Source organism: Nipponia nippon, unplaced genomic scaffold, assembly GCF_047370975.1.
Source record: "Nipponia nippon isolate SJK-2023a ecotype South Korea unplaced genomic scaffold, ASM4737097v1 scaffold_6, whole genome shotgun sequence".
Classification (NCBI taxonomy): domain Eukaryota; kingdom Metazoa; phylum Chordata; class Aves; order Pelecaniformes; family Threskiornithidae; genus Nipponia; species Nipponia nippon.
This window is the reverse complement of record NW_028262380.1, coordinates 12509955-12533319: the sequence shown is the minus strand read 5'-3', so window position 1 is coordinate 12533319 and position 23365 is coordinate 12509955. Positions and strand designations below refer to the sequence as shown.

At 39.0% G+C, this 23365-nt stretch overlaps 1 protein-coding gene across 11 annotated transcripts in view; it reads right to left on the bottom strand.

Moving 5' to 3' along the window:
- The window catches only part of ABLIM2 (actin binding LIM protein family member 2), a 147336-nt gene that overhangs the window by 11606 nt on the left and 112365 nt on the right, over positions 1-23365 (bottom strand). For 8 of the 11 annotated variants that reach the window (XM_087736499.1, XM_087736504.1, XM_087736503.1 and 5 more), the window contains 8 exons: positions 20239-20340; positions 18920-18973; positions 13735-13787; positions 12964-13111; positions 7182-7240; positions 4778-4832; positions 3324-3388; positions 3070-3150 (listed from right to left, as the gene is read on the bottom strand). In XM_087736499.1, the coding sequence (XP_087592625.1) occupies positions 3070-3150; positions 3324-3388; positions 4778-4832; positions 7182-7240; positions 12964-13111; positions 13735-13787; positions 18920-18973; positions 20239-20340 (617 nt within the window). The remainder of the gene's footprint in view (positions 1-3069; positions 3151-3323; positions 3389-4777; positions 4833-7181; positions 7241-12963; positions 13112-13734; positions 13788-18919; positions 18974-20238; positions 20341-23365) is intronic. The other 3 variants (XM_087736507.1, XM_087736509.1, XM_087736502.1) reach the window with 2 other exon arrangements.

Here is a 23365-nt window from a genome sequence, read left to right as displayed (position 1 = left end):
AGATAGATGTGCTGCTGAAGAAAGAATTCCTATTATTTGAATGCATTTATTACCAGTTGAGCCTTCCTAATCTCTAGATACCTCTTGGGCTTAGAAAAATACGCATTTTTACAAGAAAATATTTTTTATAATCCTTAAAATAAATTTCTTACACAACAGCGTAATCTAAAAAATACTCACAATGGGAGCAAAGTTAGGAAAACACTACCACCCATTAAAACCCCACCCTGCTGCGGTCCTTGACCATTAGCCGAGGCCTTCATTGCAGCCTCCCTTAATTTGACCCAAGGAGCTAATACCATTTACTTGAGTTCATTTTTCATGACAGGAACACTCAATATAGGAGACTTCCCTTGGAAGAGGGAATCAGAGACAAACAACAGCGCCTTTTCCATGACATCTATACCGGATCATTCAAAGTTCACAACAAACTCTGTTTCACAAACAGGAGCCCGCTTCAAGTCAACTTGGAAGAGCATTGTTAAATAAATCTAGCTCATGCAGATTTAGTCACCTTATTGCTCCTAAGTAGACCAGAAATCAGACACATCATGTGTGAGATGTTCTAATCATACCGGACACGGTAAGACCGCTTTCAGGTTTGACAGTTGATATAAAACACACTGCTTCTAGGTCTCCTTTCACTGACACCACCTGTACCCTGCCCACAGCCATCACACCCAGGAGCTTGTTCTGATTTGCAGCAGCAAGAGCAAGGTGAGGCTTCAGCCTGCAAAACTGGTCAGAATAAAACTGGAATATTAGCACATGGATTTTTTCTTAAAAGATTTTCCTAGATAAATCACTCAACAGTTTGGATAATACATAGGCTTAGCAGTGCTAGCACCTTCACCATTTCTGTAGGCACAATCCAGCCCTTTCACAAGTGACATGGGCTGTGCAAGATGAAAACAGAAGATCAGCCAGCAACCAATTCTGCTCAGAGAGAGCACTTGCCTCCTAAAGATCCGTGAGCATCGAATCATACCCTCTAGCAAACGTGAAATGGAGCTCAAGAAAAGGTGAAATCTAACCTTAGTACCTGCTTCCAGTATTCCCAGTGTTGCCCCCAAAAGCTTGAAGACACCAAGATACGCTAAGTGGGCCCTCTGCTAACAAGGGGTGTGTGTGTGGTGTGTGTCTAATCCTGGTCTGTTCCTGTGCAAACCTATAAACCCACATAGTCCTGGGCTGCCCGAGTCCTCTGTCTTGCCCAAGGCTGAAATCTGCTGAATGCAAAGTCAGCAACTAAGTTACAATCTTCTTCTTCTGCCACAAGAGGAAATAATAATAAACTGCTTTTCTATGCAAAGTTATTTATTTCCAGCAATTCTGTAATGCAGAAGGAAGGGACAGGGAGAAGGGGAAGAGGCCAGCAGGGAAGACAACGGTTTGTGCCTGGCACTCAACTGTGCATATAGTTTGAATGCGTAGATGAGCTGCTGCCTCTGTTTTTCCAGTAGTTGTAATCCTATTAAAACGCTGCTAATTTAATTGTTTAAAAAACTACCAATCCCTAATAAATGAAAGATTGTCTATAAAGGAGTCCTTCCTGCAGACACACGTTTAGCATACTGCAGCAATCAGCAGGATCAGCCTGCTCCCCTTATCGCTTTTCTGGTGCAGGTTTGAAGCAGATCTCGTTTATTGTTCTTTTTTGCAAACCTCTGTGAGATCTTTGAAGTGGTCGGACTCCTGGAGCCATCAGGCACTGGGCTGCACCTGGTGCGAGGCCGACTGAGCAACTCCAATGTTAAACAAACAGCGATCCCAGCTGAGGACAGTGTATGAGTTATGGATAATGGCAGCCAGGACAGGCGTGATCCATCCAAAGCAAACTATATGTTGTCTTAAAAAAGCAGTTTGGAGCTGCATTTGCTCTTCAGACCAGTCTGATGTGTTTAAACACTCCATTCTTTAATATACACACATACATATATGTATATATATATATAAAAGAATCCTTTATAGGATGTGTCCAGATGAGTATCCCTCTAACTCCCTGCTCCTTTTTCTGGACTCATTATGCTTTTTATTGTTGCTATCATGCCTTGCTATACCCCAGGCTTAAAACAGCACACATTTGAGGCTCTTTTTTCCTTACAATCAAATCAATACCACTTGCTGGGTAATCAAACAACAAGCGCATTGAAGTATTTAAGAACATAACACCATTTCCGAAATATACTACATATATGAGAATTTGGTAATTTTTTTTTTTTTAAATTGATCTTTAATGAGGAACTTTCTGCTACTTCATAATCTTTCTTCTTTTTTTTGCTGTAAGATTAAAGTTTCTTTCTTCTTTTCTTGTCACCTTATCAAGTTGAAAATACAATAAATTTGTTTAAATATAAATCTTCCCAGAAGTCCAATATTGTTAATCACATAATTTTTATTGAACTCTTTTTCTTAATAGCAATTCACACAAAGATACATTAATTCAATAATTTAGGTGAGTCTTTAGTCAGTCCTGTCATTACTCAGTCAAAAAAATCAACCTCATGAATTTTCCCTGAACATCAACTTCAATATTTCGCTTTTGGAAACTAAGCTTTCCTTTACAATAAATTATATCTGCATTTCTCCAGCTTATACTACTGCTCTTTGAGAGGTGGATGCTACAGCAAATCTGTAGCACAGTGATCATGAATCACACAGCCAAAGGGGAGGCTGAATAAGTCAATGGACCAGAAACAGGTTCACATATTTGCAGGATAAATGGAGCTTTTTTATAATACTCGGGTTATGCTAAGACACTGTTCTTTATAGGAATTAAAAAAACAAGTTTCCACCCACCCCATTCCAACTTTCAATATCCTGTATAATCACCCAGAACTAATGGGTTTCATCAGTATCTGTAAAACACCATTTGGTCAGACATTTGCCAGGTTTTTGGCTATTCTTTTTTAGTTAAATTGCCTACATACCAGTCTTTTGAAATTAATACATAATGTTATTCCTCTCATCTCTCTTCTTTCATTGCTATTACTTGGGCACAGGAATATCTAAGATGGTAAACAAACAGGACAAAGACTTGCAATGCCATCAAGCAAATATCACTCCTACCTCCAGTCTGGTCCTGTCCACATCCTTAGGCAATTTCACACGAACTCGGTTTGTTACAATAAGTGTTTCGTAAGGATAAATCTGTTAAAAAGACAAGAGCATATGAACTCCAGCCCAATCTGACTCTGATGTGTGGAAATGACAGTGTGGGGAACTTACTAATTTAAACGGTACATACTTGCATCCCAATTTGACAAATATTTCACTGGGACAAAAATTAACAAAATAAAATAAAAAAAAGGAACACATGTAACCTTGCTAGGAAGTGCTGAATCTGATTGTTCTTCCAGTGTTGGAAAAGCCCTTCTTACCTTGTATTCTGCAAGAGAATGAGAACAGGTTCACAGTTTAGAATTTATAGGCTTCTTTTGGAGTCACTGTAATGAACATCTAGGTACATCAGCAATTTGTTATGCTATTACGTCTCTCTTATGGTTTTAAATAGTTGTTAGGTAACTGCATGCACAGTAAGCATTTGACCCCCATGCTCTGAATGTCTATAACGCTGTCTATTACCGAAGCAATAGTCCTCGAAATCAAAGGCTTATTACAGAAAATCCATCTCCTGATGCCATTGGGTTATACAGTGAGTATGTATGTCTGGCAAAATTGGGAATTTCTTTTTACAGGAAGCTTTTGTGCAGAGTTAAGTCAGTCTGTCATCCAAAAGTCCTGCCCTTATTGTCCTTTACTGAAAATAGTTAAAATACATGGATTATTAGAGGCGTGTCAGTTTGGGAACATATATGAAAACCATTGAGTTAATGCAATATTCCAAGATGCCAACATCCTGCATTTAGGCTGACTGCAGTGGGAATAACGATAGCGAAGAAAAGATGATTTGGGGGTGTGGGGACAATGATTCCTGGATCTAAACTAGCACAAGATTATTCTACTTAGGTCAGTATATGACTATATATGATATGACTACCACAAGATCATCTATTCACATTGATAATTAAATGCAACCAGGATAGCCAGTATGTTTTCATAGACCTTTTTATGGTCTGAAATGAAATCAGAGATAAGTCTACTTTTCAAAATCTGTACTTTAAACTATTCAAACATAGAGACAAAGATTTGTATGAACACAGAGGCATGAAGTGGAGCATTAGAGTAATATTTTTAAAACGAGATTAAGTGTCTTGGAAACAAAATCCTGCTCTTCCTCATGAGTAGATGCATGTTTCTAAATTGCTCAGCTCTTTTGAAAATTCCAACCCAAGTTCCATATTAAGTTCACAGTCCACTTAAACTGTAATAAAAAACATGAATGCAAGTAAATTCTGCTTTTTGAATTCTGTACATTTTAACCACACTGTAGCACAAACAAGAAGCACAATGGACTGTTTTAATTAGATACATCTTGAAGGAGTGATTATCTTAAATTTCTTCCTCTCTTTGATATAAGACCACCACCTGCTATGCAAAGAGAACCAGAGGCTGTTGCCACATATTGAGCATACTGGGATTGACTTAACATGGTTGAACCACTTTATGATGCAGGACTTCAGTCAGATCCTCATGTTCAGTCAGATAAAAAGAAGATTCTCTGTGATAAACATGATACTGAGCAGGGTCTCTGTCTAGTCATTATTATGTGAACTATGGGAAGATCTCAGAATAGTAACCCTTTATGGCAAGATGTTAATGAGCATCCTCGAAGGAAGAAAAAATGAATTGGAGTGGAAATTATATTGCAATGTACCTTTCATCCCCCAGCTTGTCTCCTGGTCCGTTTCATATTGGCCCATATTTTCAGGCTGAAAGAGAAAGAAAGAAGCAATATAGCAGCAAAATGCACTGCAAAATTACTCTGCACACTGTTGAGGGAAAAAAGAAGACCAGTTGGTACCACACAATCAAAATATAGATCCTTGCAAGAGAGAAAGAGAATAAAGTCTCATTCGAACTTGACCCAGTTGCTCAAGGCAGGAGTCCCGAGTGCTCGCAACACCCACTGATCTACGACTGCAGAGATGGAGCACTGCCTGGAGGCGAGGATGGAGGGTCAAGTGAACGCCTGGGTCCTCAGAGGCACTGCATGTGCAGTTTGCTGCCTACGCTGTGAACTCCCAAAGACCAGTGAAAGCTGGAGCCTGGATGTCACTCAGAGAGGCAATTGCAGTGTTGTATTATCCCACCTCACCCCTAAGCCCTTGGGACCTTTTTGAACTCTGATTCCTCACAGTTTTCAATGAGGTAGAAAGGTGTCAGAAAGCCACCAGCCACCCCCATTTGAAGACCTGGCAGTAAAGTTGGGTTGAAACTGTCACATGCCTTTCCCTACGAGGCAGACATCTTACTGCCATCGTCACAAATCACTTATGCTGCACTGAAACTTGTCTCATTCTGCTTTCTGCTTCACACTGCTGACACCACTAAGACTAGGCAGAACTGTGCGTATGTGCCATAGCTTTGTTTGACCCACTGTCTTTCTCCTTTGCTGGCAAACGGTATGAATAAAAACATTACAGGAGATCAGAAAAGCACTATTATATGATTTTTTTTCCCCAAGTCTCATTTTTGCCTGCTAGGGTATCGATGGTGTGCACAGCTACGCTCACAATAACCTGCAAGGCTCCTTATTGTTTGGTTTTGGGTTATTTTGTTATGCAGCACCGGGACGGCTGATTAAAAATAACAAACCACAAAAGCTGGTATGAACCTGCAATCCAAACAGAGGACATCCATTCTGAGAAGAATTTTGGCCTCAAGGATTTGACCACGAGCAACCTTTTCAACTTTCCTACAGTTTTCGGCTGTAACGTTGGACCCTTTAGGTGGGACAAATGCTGCCATCTGCTGCTTTCATCTTACATTGCACGGCTCCCACCTACAAGTGGGGCCAACTCCACTGCTGATGGAGCTTGTTTTGGCCTCATCTGTGGGAAGCCTTCTGATGGCTTTGGTGCCTCACCAGCGCAGTGGCTGGGCACAAGTCGGTCCCTTGCTCGCTTCAGGTTACTGGTAATGGTTATTCTGAAAAGTTAGAAAAAAAGCTGTTGACTCATAGGTGGGGACAGGTTTATCTAGACCCTTTCAAATTCCTAAATCTCATTTGATCAAGTTGCACTGCCACTGGTTCCTTCAGAGAGGAATTCAAGCAGTCAGGTATTGAAGCAATGCAGGCACAATTAGTCTTGTAATATTAACTCAAAGGGATGGACATTGCAGTAGCCACTGAAAAATTCATTTAGCTACTCTCTGATCGTTGCTTTCTTGCAGCTCCTTCCAATGACCTGCAGTTTGACTCTTATCACTGGGGTAGTTTAATCCTGCTCATGTACTTTGCAGCTTTCACATCTTCCTTTGGAGAAAGGAGGGAATTTGAATGAGGTCCTGTCCATGTAATATAGACACAAATCAATCTTCAAAATGTAAGTGCACGATCATCTATGTATTGCCAACTTATCACTATTAACCATAATGAGTTTGTACCTAAAAATATAAGCCATGAACTGAGAACCCATGATACTAAATGCCAGAAAGAAAGACAGATCACAGCATCAAAGATGCCTTTTTCCTAAAGATGTACAAAAATTACAAAAAAGGATTAGAAAAAGAACGCCTAGTCTGATCATAATTTTGTCATGCATTTTGCTTTCTAGATTGCTGCCTGCCATTCTCTCTGTATTGCTCCCTTGCCGCCTTAAAAGTACGTTGACTGTGTGTGTATATACATATATATATACACATGCATACTGGAAAAAAACCAGAACAGATGGTTCAAGAAATGCAGTGGATGTGGGCTGCTCCACCTTTGCTCTAAGATCATTACTTGACTAATTATAGGCCTAACCCTCTATCATTAATTCAAGCTATACTGTGATCTATTAATATGTGCAGCCTGTACATTTTGGACCTTTGTTTGTTTTGGGAGGAGAATCAAGATTCCCAATGCTCATGATGCACACAATTAAAAGAAGCCTCAGTCTGTCTCACTCTTGCAGACAGACAAACTGTAACTCACATAGGGTATGAATCTGTCAGACAGGGCTGGCAGCCAAAACACCTTTGAAGTGTTAATACTGTGTAGACTTTCAACTAGTTACTAAGGTGCCTATTTATGATACCTATTGCCCGGAGAATGCATTTAAATGTATACCTACCTGATGTAAGCCATTCTTTCCATAGCCAGGTAGAGAAGCAGATTTAGAATATGGAAATCCTGTAAAAGACATAACATACAGCTATATTTTTTGTAAAGCCTTTATAGCCTACTAAAACACAGAATTCAAGAAAACATCCAGAAATAGCAATTACAAGATCAACATGTACATTCTATTAAGGGGATGAAATATAACTGAGCAATGCTCATCTTTTCTCCCTATTTAATGTACATGAACATGTGTAACAATGTCTATAAATAACAGCATGCCAGGATGCAATCACCGTACGGGGCAGGACATGAAGAGAATTGTGGGATTCATGTTACGGAAGCCTTATGCAGTGATGCAAAACAGAATTGAAAGCTTGTTAAATCTCTGCCCTCCAACTAGGTGTTAAACCATGACTTGAAAATGGGATTAAAGGTACCATCATTTTAGAGTTACATCACTTCTGATCATGATGTATGTGGTCTGGTTTTGGTTTTATTTCTTAAAAAAGAAGGGTTGGTATCCTACCACTTAAAAAAAAACCACAAAAACTTTTTTGCTTTCTTTAAAACTTCTTCTACTGCTTCAAGTGGAAAGAAGCATAAATGAAGATATGGCAATGGATAAAGTAAATCAGTGAGAGTATAAACACTCCAGAGAAAGAAAGTTTTAAGACAGACAAAATTGGCAAAGTGGGGTTACCATGAACAAACTGGATGTAATATGGTGATGAAACTGTGTGCAGTCACTATGAAACAACTGAAGAGCCTTACTTTTAATATTGAGAGCCTAATAAGAAAGTTTGGAAGTTCCTTTTGTCAGAGAAAGGACAAAAAGTGTTTGAGATCAGTTTTTTGTTAATAAAAATAATGCTGTATAGAAGTGACAAGCTGAATCAATTTAAATTAAACATAAGATGAACAAATATGTGTGTAATAAACATTCTTGATTCCAGTACAGGAAACTTTGGTAAATTGATGCGAAGAGTTACAGAAGTTAGCTCAAAGAACTGAATGTACAACGCCTCTTTCTGTCAAAAATGTTAGCAATCTGTATCCAAAGGGGAATGCAGGAAGGGAATCCAGACCCCACTGGATTAATAAATACCCTAAGGAGATGATTAGGAATAAGCACACAGAAAGAAAAAACAAAAGATGGATCAGCAAAGAGCTCACGATGTGCTGAGATAAAGTGAGAACTGCCAGAAGTCAAGCTGAGTTAAACACTGAAAATGATATTAAAACAAATAGCAAAAGGTTCTCCAGCTACCCAAATAAAAAAAGAACAAGGAAAGAACAAGAAATGGGATCACTTGGCGTTACGCTATGTCAGTAGACAGCAGAGGTGAAAGGCAACCTAGGTAGGGCTCCAAAACTGAAGTATTTCACCTCCGTTTTTAGGAACACAAGGTAGACTACTGAGCAAGAAGGGAAAGCTAACGGAATCAGGGTGCACCAATGAATCACAGTCGTGATGGAAACATAATTCAAAGCACTTAATGTACTTAAACAGGGAGCGATAAGCTCACATCAAATTGCAAATCCAATACCTCTTACCATTGGAGAACAGCAACCATAATTTTTATATTTAGGAGGGGGAAAAAGATAATGAGGAGCTACCAGTTTGCTTCCAACAGAAAACTTAAGGAAAGACTGAACAAAAACATTGAAGTAAACAGAAAATCAATTATATTCACATAGATTTTAATTGGTTTGACATAAGTTAAAGGCACAGTGCCAGACTTGCTTGGTAGCTCTCTTTGTTAAGAGAAATGCCTTCTGCACAACATAAATTTTATTGGATCTCATCTAATGTGATATCATTACAGTATTTGGTATTTGGCCACACATGGAATTAAATGCAAATCTGGAGAAGATGAAGTTTATTAGAGGAATTATAGGGTCAGTAAGGAAATAATGAAATGTAAGAAATGGGTAGTGAGAACCGAGCAAAGCTGATAGAGAAAAGTGTCAGTGTGGACTGGGGCTGAGTTGAAATTGCCTCATGTTTTCACTAATAATCTGGACACCAAAAATAGTAATGGGCTAATAAACTTTGCTGCCTGCACAAAGTTATAAAGCACTGCCAATATAGAGGAGGACTGGGATACCGTAAAGAACTGGGATAACCTTGAACATTAGAGTAATAGAAATGGGATAAAATTTAATAATTCATGGGAAAAGTCATGCACTTGAGGACTAATAAATACCCCAAACTTCTACTATTTAAGCTGACAGCTCATAATTTGGAAATGATGGGGAAGGAGACAGGCTTAGCCGTACAGCTCAGTCACCAGATGACTTTGAGTTGCTAATATAAGCGTAAAAAAAAGTGAAAGTTAGAAATTCCTGTCCTGATACATATAAGATATGGAAATAATAGTATTTTCAGGCAGCGACAAGAGATCCTGGAGGAATCCTTTGTGCTGTTCTTGTTCCTCAGTGTTCAAGTGGGTTAAATTAACTCCACCAGACCAGTGGCCTACAGGATAACTGGGGCAATGAAAGCCCACCGCAGGAAAGAAGGTTTGATAGACTTGACTTATTTAAGCTCGTAAAATGAAGATGATCTATAAAAGCAAGAGATGTTTTAGAAACATAATCAACCACCATCTGAGGAGTGGTATAAACTACAAGCAGAACTTTTGTTCTCAGCCCCGCAGGGGGTTTCCACATCTGATACAGGGACGTAGCGATGAATACTGAATTAGATGGATCACTTAGCTATTCCAATTTGGAAACTAGAAACTTCTAATTGCCTGTTATCTGAATGGTAGTGACACCAGAGGGCGAAGAGTATAATACCTGTGAGACAGGACGAATGTATCTGCAACACAACTACCATCTCTGCTCCTGCCTGGAAAAAGATGCTGGTGTTGAACATCAGTGCGGAGCTCAATGTCTTGGCCTCTTGGCTACAGAGAAGATGGGTGAGGCGGTTTCGTTCTATCGCCAGATAACACCACTCCGTTACCAAGGAAAAACGCACTAAGGTAAAGGCCAGTTGGAAAGCAAAGGCAATTCCCTTCAGCAGGCAGGAGCTGCGGAGCCGCCTCCCAGGCTGCCAGGCCTGAGCCACATCCGCGGGCACAAGCGACATCGTGTGGCCGGCTGGAAAACATCCAAGCGGCAAATAAAGCCCCAAACAAGCTAGCAAGGCTCACTGACTCCAGTGGGAACGGTATTTCGCTTAGCTTCTGTTTCCCATGAACTGAGTTACAAAGTTAAACACGTTTTAGTTTGCTTCTTTTTTAATATAAAAGAATAATATAACACTAAAAGCCAACAACCACATACTGCTCATTATCATATCCAACTGCAGTTGTACCGTTACAGTAAATTTTCTGGAGTAACTGGCCAAGACAAAGCAGTATATCTTTCTCCCTAATTAGGCACTATCTGAACGTCAGCTACTCTCTGCATGGACGCGGCTGCTGCTTTTTCCAGGATGACATTCAGTCTAACCTGGATACTCCGAGGTTGCCTCTCAGCACTTCAGGGACACATGAACAGCAAGGGTTACACATCTTGCTAGATGTCTGCTTTCCTAAATATGTGACACTTAAATAAATCATGAATTACGGTAAATGATTAACTATTAAACATCTACATATACAGAAACAAGACACATTTACACAGGTGGATGTAAGGAGATGCAAGCTCCATTCTAGATGCCTGCTAATTACATAAGCCTCATACTGATGTGCTTTGTTGTTAGATGTAGATGCATATAGCCGCATAACATGGCTAAGTATCTTACAGAGCAGAATAACCCTTCTCTGGTTTGCTCAGCAGAAGCTGGGCAGATGAACACAGGGCTGTTTGCACAGTATGTTTGGACACATCACGAGAGATGTGCATTCTGATGCCTGCTAACCCCCCCAACTCTGCATGTAACCACTTGGCACCAAACCTATACCTGAAAAGTTTATTTTCTCTGATACTTACTGACTATGCCACAGACATGGGGCTGAATGTCAAGAGTTCTCAACCATAAGTGCAAGAGGCAGAGCAGCTACTCTTCCATGGCCAACGGGGTATGTGACAGACTACAAATACTCAGAACTTAATAGGGAAACACTGAGAAGGAATTACTTAGAATGTCCATAGGTATTAAAACAGTCAGGTGGCTGAATAAAATCATAAAGAAAGGGAAAAAAAAGAAGTGTAAATGTCAGGAAAAGAAAACTTCCTCAACATCATTTCTGTGTAGCTGCTAACTGGGTAACAGGGCCAACTTCCATGAGGCACAGAGAAACACGGACAAAAAGCAATGGAAAATGAACTACACAACCTATATTGCATTGGCACAGAAGTGACCTTGACCCTGACAGAGGTGTGAACAATCTTTTGCATTTCTAGTTTTAATAGCTCCACATTCCCAAGATAATAATAATAATAAAAAAAAAAAGATAAATGCTGGTGTAGAAGAGTGACAGGTATAGCAATATTCTCATGAAAAAAATTGACACTGTATGTTGTCCCTGTATATCACAGTTCTTGGTGTGCTACATACTTCTCCCTACTTCAAATTTGCATGCAAGGACTATTCTCTCAATACATCTGTAGAAAAGCATCAGATCAACTCCAGAAAGCTTCCAAACATACCTGACATGCACATTACAATGAAAGGTTCCGGTGTTCATGTCTGGGCAATGACTTATAGATGTTAGGTGTGTGAGGTGGTCAGACTTGGTTTCCCCTGCACAGGGAATCCTACGATACACCTTGTGCACACGTATGCAATGTCTGGTGAGGACTAAGGAATCAAATCCCCTCAAGTTAGACCAGTGAGACTGATGATCCAAAATAACTTTTCTTCTTTATCTTGTTACAGCCTTGTGACAGACTTTGTAGCATCTGTTTTTCCTCTTCCTTGAATAGCTAAGCCATAATTTCCTTAATATAAGTTGATGGAGCCAGCTATCGCATTACCAAAATGCCCACAAGACTGACATCCTAGCCCTGCTGCCAGACATGCCTCGCATTGGATGCATTCTTTTGGAAAACTGCTTCCCCAACTTGTTCACCCCAGATGACCTGCTCTGCTGTATGGTGTAAAGTGGAGGAAGCAGGGAGAGGAATGGCCCAGCTATCTGTTAAAATTCATTTAACCCATTTTTTGTCATTTATCTAAAAGTAAAATTCAAACCCAATTCTGATGACCATTTGCTTCACCTCCTGACTTGCTGAAATGTGGAGCATTGGGCACATGGTCTTCAGACCAGTATTTAGTCACAAAATTATTCCACTTGGAGGATTTCTGTGAGCTTATAGGTATAACTGAGGGATAACAAAAAATGCCTATTCTAAATTAATCTTTGGAGCAAAGTGTCCTTTGTGCTTATCACGATACAGAAGAAATGGCTCTACCAATATTCAAAATACATAGCTTGTATCGAGAAGTAATTAGCACAAGTCAACAATCCGTCTGATACTACCATCCTGTCTAATGAAAACAGATAGTATCTAATAAATAGGCACTTTTATGTATTAATAAGGGACAGGTTTTTGTGGTAAGGAATCTCTGCTCTCCAAAGAGATGATACAGTTTCTTCATAGAAGCAATGCTTCTTTCACTAATATGAAAATACAAATAGTTTCACTATCGAAGCCTGAAGGCACTGAATGCTTACAAGCCACAGCAAAACAAACTGACAAGCAGGTGTAATTACGATAGAGAAATTACATATAACGCCAACTGGAGAGCTATGTGGACGAGGCTGCAGCAGGGCCACCTTCCTTTGCCACATTCCTACTCGACAGCGCCAGCAGGCCAGGGATGCAGTACTCACGGGAATAGCCGGCAGTCGTGCCCTCCTGCGCCCTTGGGAAGTTTTCTCTGTCAGTTCTGGCAGTAAGAGACAGGGATCGTGTGTCCGAATCCGGGGAATTAGTTCTGGTGTCCGTATCCCCTTTCAGAATAAGCCAACTGGTCTTTAGCTGGAGAGAGTAAAAGCCTGTTATAAGATTCAGGATTTAACATCTGAATGCAGTTCTCCTGCTTCACCTGTCTAGGAAGTCTTGGGAACTGATCGTATGTTCATGCTCATTGCAACTTGTACCATTCTTTATCAAATTATAAAAGGTGACTAAATCATGACTTACACATCACAGCTACCAAAAACTTTTAACTTTCAGCTGGGCTGAAGATAGTTTCTCTGTTAATTAAGCTGCCCACTGCACCCCACTTCAGAAGATGCACTGTGTGATTTTCTTATAATTAATCTGCTGTTAACATTTTTCTTGTATGTTAACAAGCACCCTAAGTAAAAGTGCACAGGCTTAGCTGAATCACCCATGTATATACTGAGCCTTGAGTGAAAATCCATGAGCTTATTGCGCTTAATGTCCATATGCCTATTTCTTTCTTTACTCTAGAATATTGATTCTAAACCTTCCGGGTGAGAGATTAAGCTTTTCTGTATCTTCTTGGAAAGACCTATAAGTAGCAATGATTATTTCAGTTATATGAAAGAATACCTTTATGTATGAACATGTTTTAAAAAACAGTTGCTTCAAGAAAGATCAATAAACTACTCCCTTTTGTTCTTTGTGATCATTACCTTCTTACTGTCCTGATCCAAGCTTCCATCCTCCCCTTCTGATCTTCTTGCTGCTGGAAGATTAAGTTAATTTTAAAAATTAGAACAGATAACATCTTTTTTGTCTTCTGTTTTGGCTGTGGTTATGTTCCAAATATTTTCAAGAGGGGAAAAAAAATAAAAAAAAAAACAGAGCTGGGCAGAAAATTCGATGTGTAGAGCTATGACTTCACAAAATTACTTAAAATCAGTTTGAAATGATTACATTAATACTCATCCTTCAGGCATATGGTGAATTTAGACAATCTGCTCCTGCTGGGTTTTGAACCTATCTGTTTAGGAAGAAACTACTGTTGGGGAATGGTTGGAAAAAAAAGCCTACATCATAACTTAGGGACAGATTTATATGATCACTGCACACAGAAGCAAGTAATTTCTCCATTCTTCTGTGTTACCATGTCCATGAAAGTAAATATGGTTACATGGATATTTGTGGTCTGCACACCTGGGCCTCCTATGTTCCCAAAAAGGACAGGCAATGAGGGTAAAGAAGATAGGAACAAATTTGGTATTACCTCTTCATGAAATCTGCAAGAGAGGCTGTGTCAGACTCTAAAATTCACAATTCTGTGACCAACCACTTTTCTGACTATATTGCCCTCTTAAAGAGTCCTTTAACAAAAAAAATATTGCTGATATTTTACTGTTGGTTTATTTTCTTATAACTTTCCAATTTGCTGAGAAGAAAAACTCAAACCTGAAAACCTAAAAGCTAGTCATTACATAGTTCCCAACCATCAAATGTGTTTTTCCTTGTCTTTGATGTCCCAGAGTATTGTACCAGAAACTGAGTTACACCTCAGAATCTTACAGAAAGATTTTGTGCCAAATTTCACATCATTTCAGATAAATTCCCAAAATCCCACGTGCCTTTGTATCACTCTGTGTTGTTTTGGGGAGAGTTTAATGGTACAAAACTGGAATAATGCAATGATCTAGCATAATTCTAAGCCCATGAGAAGCCACCATAACAAGGGGGTTGTCTGCGATGCCTGAGTAAAAGGGCAACACAAGAGCCCCATGCAACGCAACATAGCCAGAAAACATATTTATTAATAATAAAAATAGTATGATAATACCAAAGTTAAGGCTCAGATTAGACTCTCAGAGACAGAGGTGAGGAGGAGATCAAGTTGCACTGTTAGAAGTGCTGCAACACTCCCAGCAAGTTGGGAACAACTCTGCCCCCTCCGTTTCCCCAGCCAGCATGTTTGCAGAGGATTTGCCCTGCGTCTAAGCAACACGGGCAAAAGGCCACCACCATTTGCATTTCAATGTTATTCTGTTTCATTTTCTGGTGCCATTACACAGCTCACATCCAGACCTTAACTGGTTTTGTTGAGGAGGCGATACTTAAAACATGACAAATTGCAGTGAGGAAAAAATCTGTGGGTTAGAGGTGAAAATCTGTAACTGTAGAGGTTTTTTTCTTCCCCAATTTAATGTGGCAAAACAAAGCTGGGTCATAAAATAAAAACAGCATTATGAAAAAACTGGAGGTTTTCACAGTTAGCTGATAGCATGCTGACCAGGGCATTTTCCCGAGACGGCAAGCTGCTTCTCTGAGAAAGAAAAAGAAAGAAATATCCATATATGAAAGATGAAAAAGGAAGTCCCTACATTGCAAGAAGGACTTAAACCGGGTTCACTGATATTTCGGAGCATACCCTAAATCACCAGTGAACGAGTTGTGCCAGGTTATATGTATGGATCTTGCTCTCACTAAATCAGAAATCCATACAGAGAATCTGATGCATTTTTGGAAATTATTTTTGTTTCAAGACATTGATGTTTTCAAAAGAAAAAAAAAACAAGTTTCATCCAAAGCATTATTCAGAGATTTCAAATGTTCCATGGGATCTTGAGAGCATCTGACTTCGAACTACTTAAACACCAAGGTTTTACACAGCGATCCAGAGGAGTACAACCAAAACCAACGGGGGCCATGAAGGCCTGTCCCTCCTAAGTTCCTGAGTCCTTTATACAACACATTGTTGGCAAATAAATCCAAGTGGCCTGAATTTCATCAGTACTGGGCATTAGCTTCACTGCTACAAGGGATACTCAGTTCTGCTGTGAACCCCAATGTGAACTGCATGTTTTGCATGGATCACTACCTAATGTTGCTGAAGAGCAAACCTCTTCAATTTTTTTTAAACTTTGACTGATGTTCAAGTATTTCTGAAACATGAATACACACAAAAGAATGACCATGCAGGCTCCCGCACTCTTCACTTTCTGACCCCAGCTGTCAGACTGATCTCTCGTATGTCCCCTTTTTCCACCACCTTTTTTTCATTCTGAAGTTGAGTGTTTATAATAGAAACACAGAAGCTGTAGCTACAGCAAATCTGTTGGGTACTACTGTAACTGAAACCTTTTAAAGCCAAATGTTTTGGAAGCGCTTCTTCCAGTTTTTGTTTTAAAGAACATTTTTGTGCTTGTTTTTTCAAACTTGGTCGCTTTGACAAAGGAATGTTCTCTGGCTCCTTTTCAGCATGTATCAGTTCAGTGTCCTGTTAGCTTGAGGAGCTGAATCATCAGTTGCTCATGTGTTCATGCTTTAGCTGGGAGTTCTTCCAGAATAAAAGGTAAATTTTATTTATTTTTTTATTTTAAAATAAATTTTATTTAATAATTTTTTTTATTTGAAGGAAAGGTAATCTATTTTTTTTGGTTTTTGAGTTAGAGTAAATTATGTTTGGCTCTTCAGCAGAAAAACAACGAGCATGTATTTTCAACACAACGTTTCAGAACATCTATAATCTATAAAAGAAAGTTTAAAATACATATCCTTGTTAACCTATAGAGATTGCTGACTTGATAATTTAATTCTCTGCTCACTCCAGTGAATATGAGGAACAACTCCATAGAGCAGTGCAAAATTGACATAATCCAGACTTCCACTGCGTATCTGATGGACAGAAAATTGATATAAAAATGCCTGGCCTGGAACAAAAAAAAAAGCTGCTGCTTAGAATCCTCTTTGCAACCCAAAAATAGCCATAAAATTAAATGACACAGACAGGATACAGGACATTGGAGCCATATCATCAGCTTGTGTAAATCATGAAGCCATGCTGATTTACACCAGATGATTGTAACGTTGCATTTGCTCATGATCTTTCCAAACACCACCGTAATATTCAACTCCTTCCTTTGTCAGTACATTGTTTTGCTCAGCCTAAGTAGTTGCCTCAAATGATTTGTACATCTAAAGACAAGGAGGAATTAGAGAGCTTGGGCAGATTGTAAAGTTGACATTACATTAAATCAAGCTCTAAACCAAACAGATTCTATCTTTCTGCCTTAGAGGTAACATTAGTTTGTCCAAGATTAGGACATTGTGAGCAGAAAATGTCTATCAAAGATTGATACCTAAAGCGCACTGAAACACCAGCAAGCCTGACTGTTCAAAACCATACCCAGAAAAACCACAGAGGTTATCTAAATCTGGATGATTTGAATGTGAGTTACTTTAGCATGATGCACCAGTTACCGTGAATGTGCACAGGCTGACTCACTCCATTGGGAGACATCAGTTGACAATTTTCTTTCTCCTATTACTCTATCAGATCCAAACTAGAACTTCATCCGGAACAGATATAAATGTCGTTTTCCGTGAAAGGCAGTATAAAAATGGTAACTACCTAAAAGCATCATTTTTTGGACTAAATGTTAATTGAGTACTTTAAAATCAGTTAAAGCCCCTTATTACCACAACAGAAAAATACGTGAAATATATTTTCCTTGTTCTGACCATGAAGCCCTTGATGTATCTGCAGTTCCCTAACCTATGACTCATGGAAAATTACCAGCTATCAACTAAAGCCAAAGTATGTAAGAACAGACACATGGAGCTTTCTCGCTCTTACACATAACATAGCAAAGTCACCTCTGTGCGGACAGTGCTGCTAGAAGGTAAGAGGATGGGAAGAATTGCTCCAACAGAGACACTGCTCACAGGCACAGACTGGACCTTCCCTTGCCTTGAAGAGTAGCATAGCTTCGTTCTCCCATCTGTACCCCCAAAGATACATGCTTTCATCCCCAAAGTGCCTTAGCTACTGCTCCCAGTGTGATTAACATCTCTCATGTTTACTTCATTCTCTCATTTGTTCCCAAGCAGGGAAGCAATCATGATTAAAATACAGTTTTTGGTTTGGGGCAGATTTATATTACGCATTTTATTTTTATTTTTGTCCTTCGCTTCTGAGTACAGGAGTACCCCAGTCATGACTTTTAATCAGAAATGTACTTCTGCACTTTCTAGGCACCCTAATGCAGCAGAATCCATACATGTTTGTTTCTAAAGATTAATAATCGAATTCAGTTTAGAAAAATGAATTCTGTATTTCTAAGCCTGTATCATGAACCAAGACCACTGTCAAACATCACTGAGAACACATAGGCACTGACATCAACATGGAAATTGCATTGATATTAATTAGTTAAATATACAGCAAAAATAATAATAGAAGAATGCAGACTTTGTATTTCTATTTTTTATATTTACTAGAGTCTTAAGTCAGATCCTCAGTGGCATAAAACATCACATAATTCTTTCTGTTGTTTAGAAACTCAGACAGCAGTCTTGTTGCTGGGTCTACCAAAGGTTTTCCAATCATATCTTGCCAACGTTATCAGCTACTGAATTTGTTCCTAACTGCCATGGTGTGATTACATTTGTTCATGATTATTTTATAGCTTGCAGATGAAAAGTAGATATTTCATATACACCACTTATCAATGAACACCTTTTTTTCCCCCAGCAATGTAGAAGTGAGAATTATTTACAAAAACTAGATATCCCAAGGCATGGTCTGAAAACATGAGAGCAACATTCTACATTTACATGCTTTATACCATTCCATAAATAAGAAAACTGCTTTGAAGTTAGTACTAACTCTGACTTACCAAGACAAATCAAAATATCATTATCCCAGTTTTAGAGAACTTACTGACTCCTTGGACAGCATGTTAAACAAAATGCTATTTAACGTCCACATTACTTTTTTCCTTTTGTATTTGCGATTATTGGGACATAATGAAATGCAAAGACTACAGCAAACTAATTTGGAAGTCAATATGCATTTCTTTACAAAGACATGTAGAGAAAACTGCAACAGAGAAAAGCAGACTGTACCATGCTGTTTGTAGATAGGAGGTTTCCTATAGATGTTATCTTTTACGCCAGTGTCTGAGGAAGAGGAAAGAGAAAGGAAAGAATAAAAGAGTAAGCAAGCAGTTCAGACCATGCTGCTCTTGTCTCCTCTCAACAACACTAAAATGCAAACACTTGAACAAAGACCACGCATTCATTCAGTGGTTTGTCATTCACCAGCTGTTACCAGAGAATGGAGCCTTACCCATCATCTTTATATATTTAAAACATTGGCTATGCCTACCTGTACAGCATAACTCCCCTAAGTCCCTCAAAATGCTTTAAGACACCTCAAGTGGCATCCATTTGCTGAAACGTAGGTGGTTATATCTGCACTACCAATGTATACTTCATAGACAGCAAAGACAAATCGGCTACACTTGTCACTACTTAAAATAAAATTCATGTACAGGTACAACAGACTACTGTAACAGTCATGCTTGAAAAGAGGCTTTCTCCATTAATTATGAAGAAAGTGTACATGTTCAGATATAGATGTTTATACTGGAAATGCCCAATATCCTTATAGAAAATCCTACAGTTTGTCTATATTTTGAGTTGTATAGCTAACTTGGCCTTCCAGGAATCTTTTTGAAAGCCCCCAGAGCCACGTCCAGGGTTCCCATATTATGTTGTACAGACATCAAATTTACTTAGTACTACAGACCTGAGCAGACGCTATTCCAAGTTATAGTGTGTTTACAGAAATGTTAACGCCAGAAGCTCAACATAAATAAACAAACTATTCCACTGAGCAGGTAGGTGTGGTTAGCAGTCAAAAAGCTGAACAGTGTGGACATAAATTTAATGTGCTTGTTGACTGAATGTGAACTTGCGAACAGTATAGTACATATGCAAAGACACAGCCACTGTGAGCTTCCCGGAGTTCTAAAGTCTTCCAGCTATTTTTAAAGTCTATGTTAATATGACTCTCTAATTCAGAAAGTAGATGGATAAGGAAAAAAAAAAAACAAAATCCCCTTCAGCCTTCCCTCCTGCACACAAATTCAACAGACGTATGCAGCCATGGCACTACAAATAATTGTATCTTTGTAGGCTTAATAACATTTGTCACTGTGTGCTTTCTCTAACACATTTTTTTATATACGTAAGTACACAGCTCTCTAACTGCTTTATTTCTGAGATTAAGTTTAACAGGTAACAGATTTTCACTCATCAGACATTTTCTTCTCTTGCAGTTCGAAATTCACAAATCAATGCAAAAAAAAAAAAATTACATTCAGAAGAGAATAAACAGGTGCCAGCAATTGAAGATCAAAGGCTAAGCAGTGAATGCCTACCTGGAATATGGAAATGCCTAGGAGCCTGCTGATAGACAGAAGGTGAAGATTTGCTTTCTGAGTACATGGATAAGCTTGGAGTGCTCCGACCACTTTCACTGCCTCCAAGGGGAAGAGCAAAGAAAGCAGATAAAAGAAAAAATGGAAAGCAAAGTAGAGTATTTCAAGCATAAAAGCTTTTTCAGAATGACTTGTTAATCCAACAGTTTTAAATATATGGTTTTTGTAAAACCCATTATTTTTCAGCCCAGTGTATTGGCTCAGTCTCCAAACACCTCATCGGTAATGAATGTCTGATAGATAATATCAGACTAAACTGCCCCTCTTTGAAACTAAAGCTTCTCTTTTAAAAACACTTTAATGAAGAAAATAAAAGGATAAGAACATCTACAGTCTTGTATTATGTTTTGCATAGCCTTAACTGAATAATCTATCAATCAAGTTTTTGAAAAGTTTAATGCTATGGCTCATGGCCTGCTCCTGAAACCAGTAATGAAATCATACAGTAGTGTTTAAATTATCTCAAAGCAGGACTAGACCAAAAACCAGATCTTACAGTCAAGTCAAATATTCCTGCATGTATCAGTGACAAAACCAGACATTGTAATTTGGTTCTTAATTGCAAACTTTTCCCACAGGTAACATGCCACAGCATTTTCTATTTATGCAAACAAGGTTGGATTATCAAGTCATGGATCTATAATGCCATAGTCACTTCATCAAATTTCAAGATATACATAGAATTAATCCGTATTCATTTTTCCACTTGTTTTGTCAAATGCTCACTAGGTGCCATTCATTTCCTCTTAGCTTATTTCCCCGAAGCACACTCTATGGCATTATAGTGCTGCTTGGCAAACAAAAAAGTAAAGCTCTACTTTTTTGGGACTTGTAAAATCCAATTAATTTACAGCACTGTTAAGCAACTGGAAGCCAAACATGACATTTATTCCAACATAAAATGGTTGGTAATTCACTGTTATTGTTTTAGTGCGGATGGAGCACAAATTTAATGGCTAGTAACGATGAAATTATAGCAAGTTTTTTTGGGGTAACGAAAGTGCAGCAGCTCAGAGCACTGAATCTGTAACTGCGTTCTGCCTTCAGGGAGGGGAAGTTTTATAACCATAAAACTACTGGATTACCAAAACTGTCTAGGCCATGCCCATGGAGGTGGTCTCTCCTGAACCCTTGCCTCTGCTGACAAGCAGTGGACGCATGGTCATCAAGTCTGTCACCAAAGCCAGCCTTGACGTGCATCACTGAAGTCAACTGGGTAGTGCCACTGAGTTCAACAGGAGCAGAAGCAGGCCAGATGAGGTCAGAAGAGCGTGCTGTGTATCTCATGACGATACACTAACCAATACGTTCTAAATTTGGTGTCTGTTATTTTCACAGTTGGTGAAAAATTAAAAGTCAAAAACTATTCACCCATTACCAGTGTGTACTCAATAACAGTGATTTTCTGTTGAAAAAAATGTAATCAGAGCAGTTGAGAAATTGAAATCACAACTGCATGTGATGAGAGCCTATGGTCCTTCCAAAAAGTCAGGGAAGAATTATGGCATTACTAAAAATCTGGTGCGTCATCACCACCTTGCAGTCAAGTTGTCCTCAGACAAGGAACCAGATGGTTACCCAGTTTCTTGATTCCTGCTTTACTCTTGGGAGGAAAGAAGTGGTGACAGGTTGTCACTGCCCATTTATTAATTCCCTCTTTCTTTGCTGTTTGCTGCCCAGATGCTGGCCATCCCTACTAAATGGAAGAAACCTCAGCGTCACTCCAAGTTTGAACGCAAAGAGCAGTGGTAGACACTTATTTAAGTAAGGTCCTTTACAATTCGAATAGCCTGAAAAATCTTGATCTTCAAGTGATGTTACTATTGCAATTTTTTAATTTAAAAAGAAAAGGAAATGTTTCAAGTGATTTTCACAGTGCATTAATTCCTCATTAACTTAAAATTAGCATTTTATTAACAACTCATATTCATGTATGACTTGCATGAATAATTGCTTCATTGAGCAGTGACCCCAAGGTGCTGGCATCGTACACACACAGAGGGTCATTCTTCAGGGATAGGGTAGGGTGTCAGCAGGGAACCAGGAGGAAGCTTTGATTAAGAGGAATAAACTTGTAAGAAAACAGGGAGCAAGCACAAGTACAAGGGGACAGCAAATCTGCGAGCTGCTTGATGCAAGGATCACCTGGGTGGAGCAGTTTGCAAAGCCATCACCTCTACCTTGCTCAAAAGGGAAGAATTAAGGATGAAATGAGGGAAAAGGTTCTTCTTGCAGCCCACTTGTACAAACTGATGCACATTTAAATTATCTTTATAACTCTGCCACCAATTTGGACAAAGGAGCAGCTGTATTTCACATTTTGCATACAAAAGTAAGTATTTAATAACACGAACTGAAGACCCATGTAGAAAGTTCATGTGTAGGAAGTCCAGTCAGTCATTAAATCTTGCCTATAATAAAAATCTCTAAAATGAGACTTTGCCAAGAATTTGTCTCTTTCAAGGTTTGCCTGGTATACACTGAAGAAGAACTTCAAATGAAGTCTCAGAGAAAATAAAACTACCAGAGAGATTTTTTTCAAACTTTTCATTTTGTCTTCTGCCACAAGCAGCTGCAGGCTGTGATCTGCTCTACTGGCCAGTGCAGAGCAAAAAACCAGAATCATGAACTCTTCCCTGGATTTTGTTTAACTTGGAAAGAATTTGGAAAGGTTTACTTTGAACTTGAGTGTCAACCACAAAAACTTCCTTGTGTCTTTTGGCTGCTGACAGGGTAGGCTGCTCTCTTAACCTTGTGTACGTGGAGCCAACTGACCAGAGCGCAGACCATGCTCCCTTTTCAAGGGACTGTCAGGAAAAGTATCGCATTATTTATACCTCCTTCCAAGTCAGCTTTTATCTTATCTGTGAGGATGGGAAATTTGATAGCAAGTTACAGTAAGAGCTGTCTAAGTTTGGAATTGAACAACAAACAGATACCACTGGCCTAAGGAGGGAGATGTCAGAGCCTGCTCCCGAAACTAGATCCTTTCATATCTCTGCACATGGTGCATTAAGCAAGACAAAGTTTTTTGAAGTTTGATGACTAATTCTTTTCAAGCTTTCAA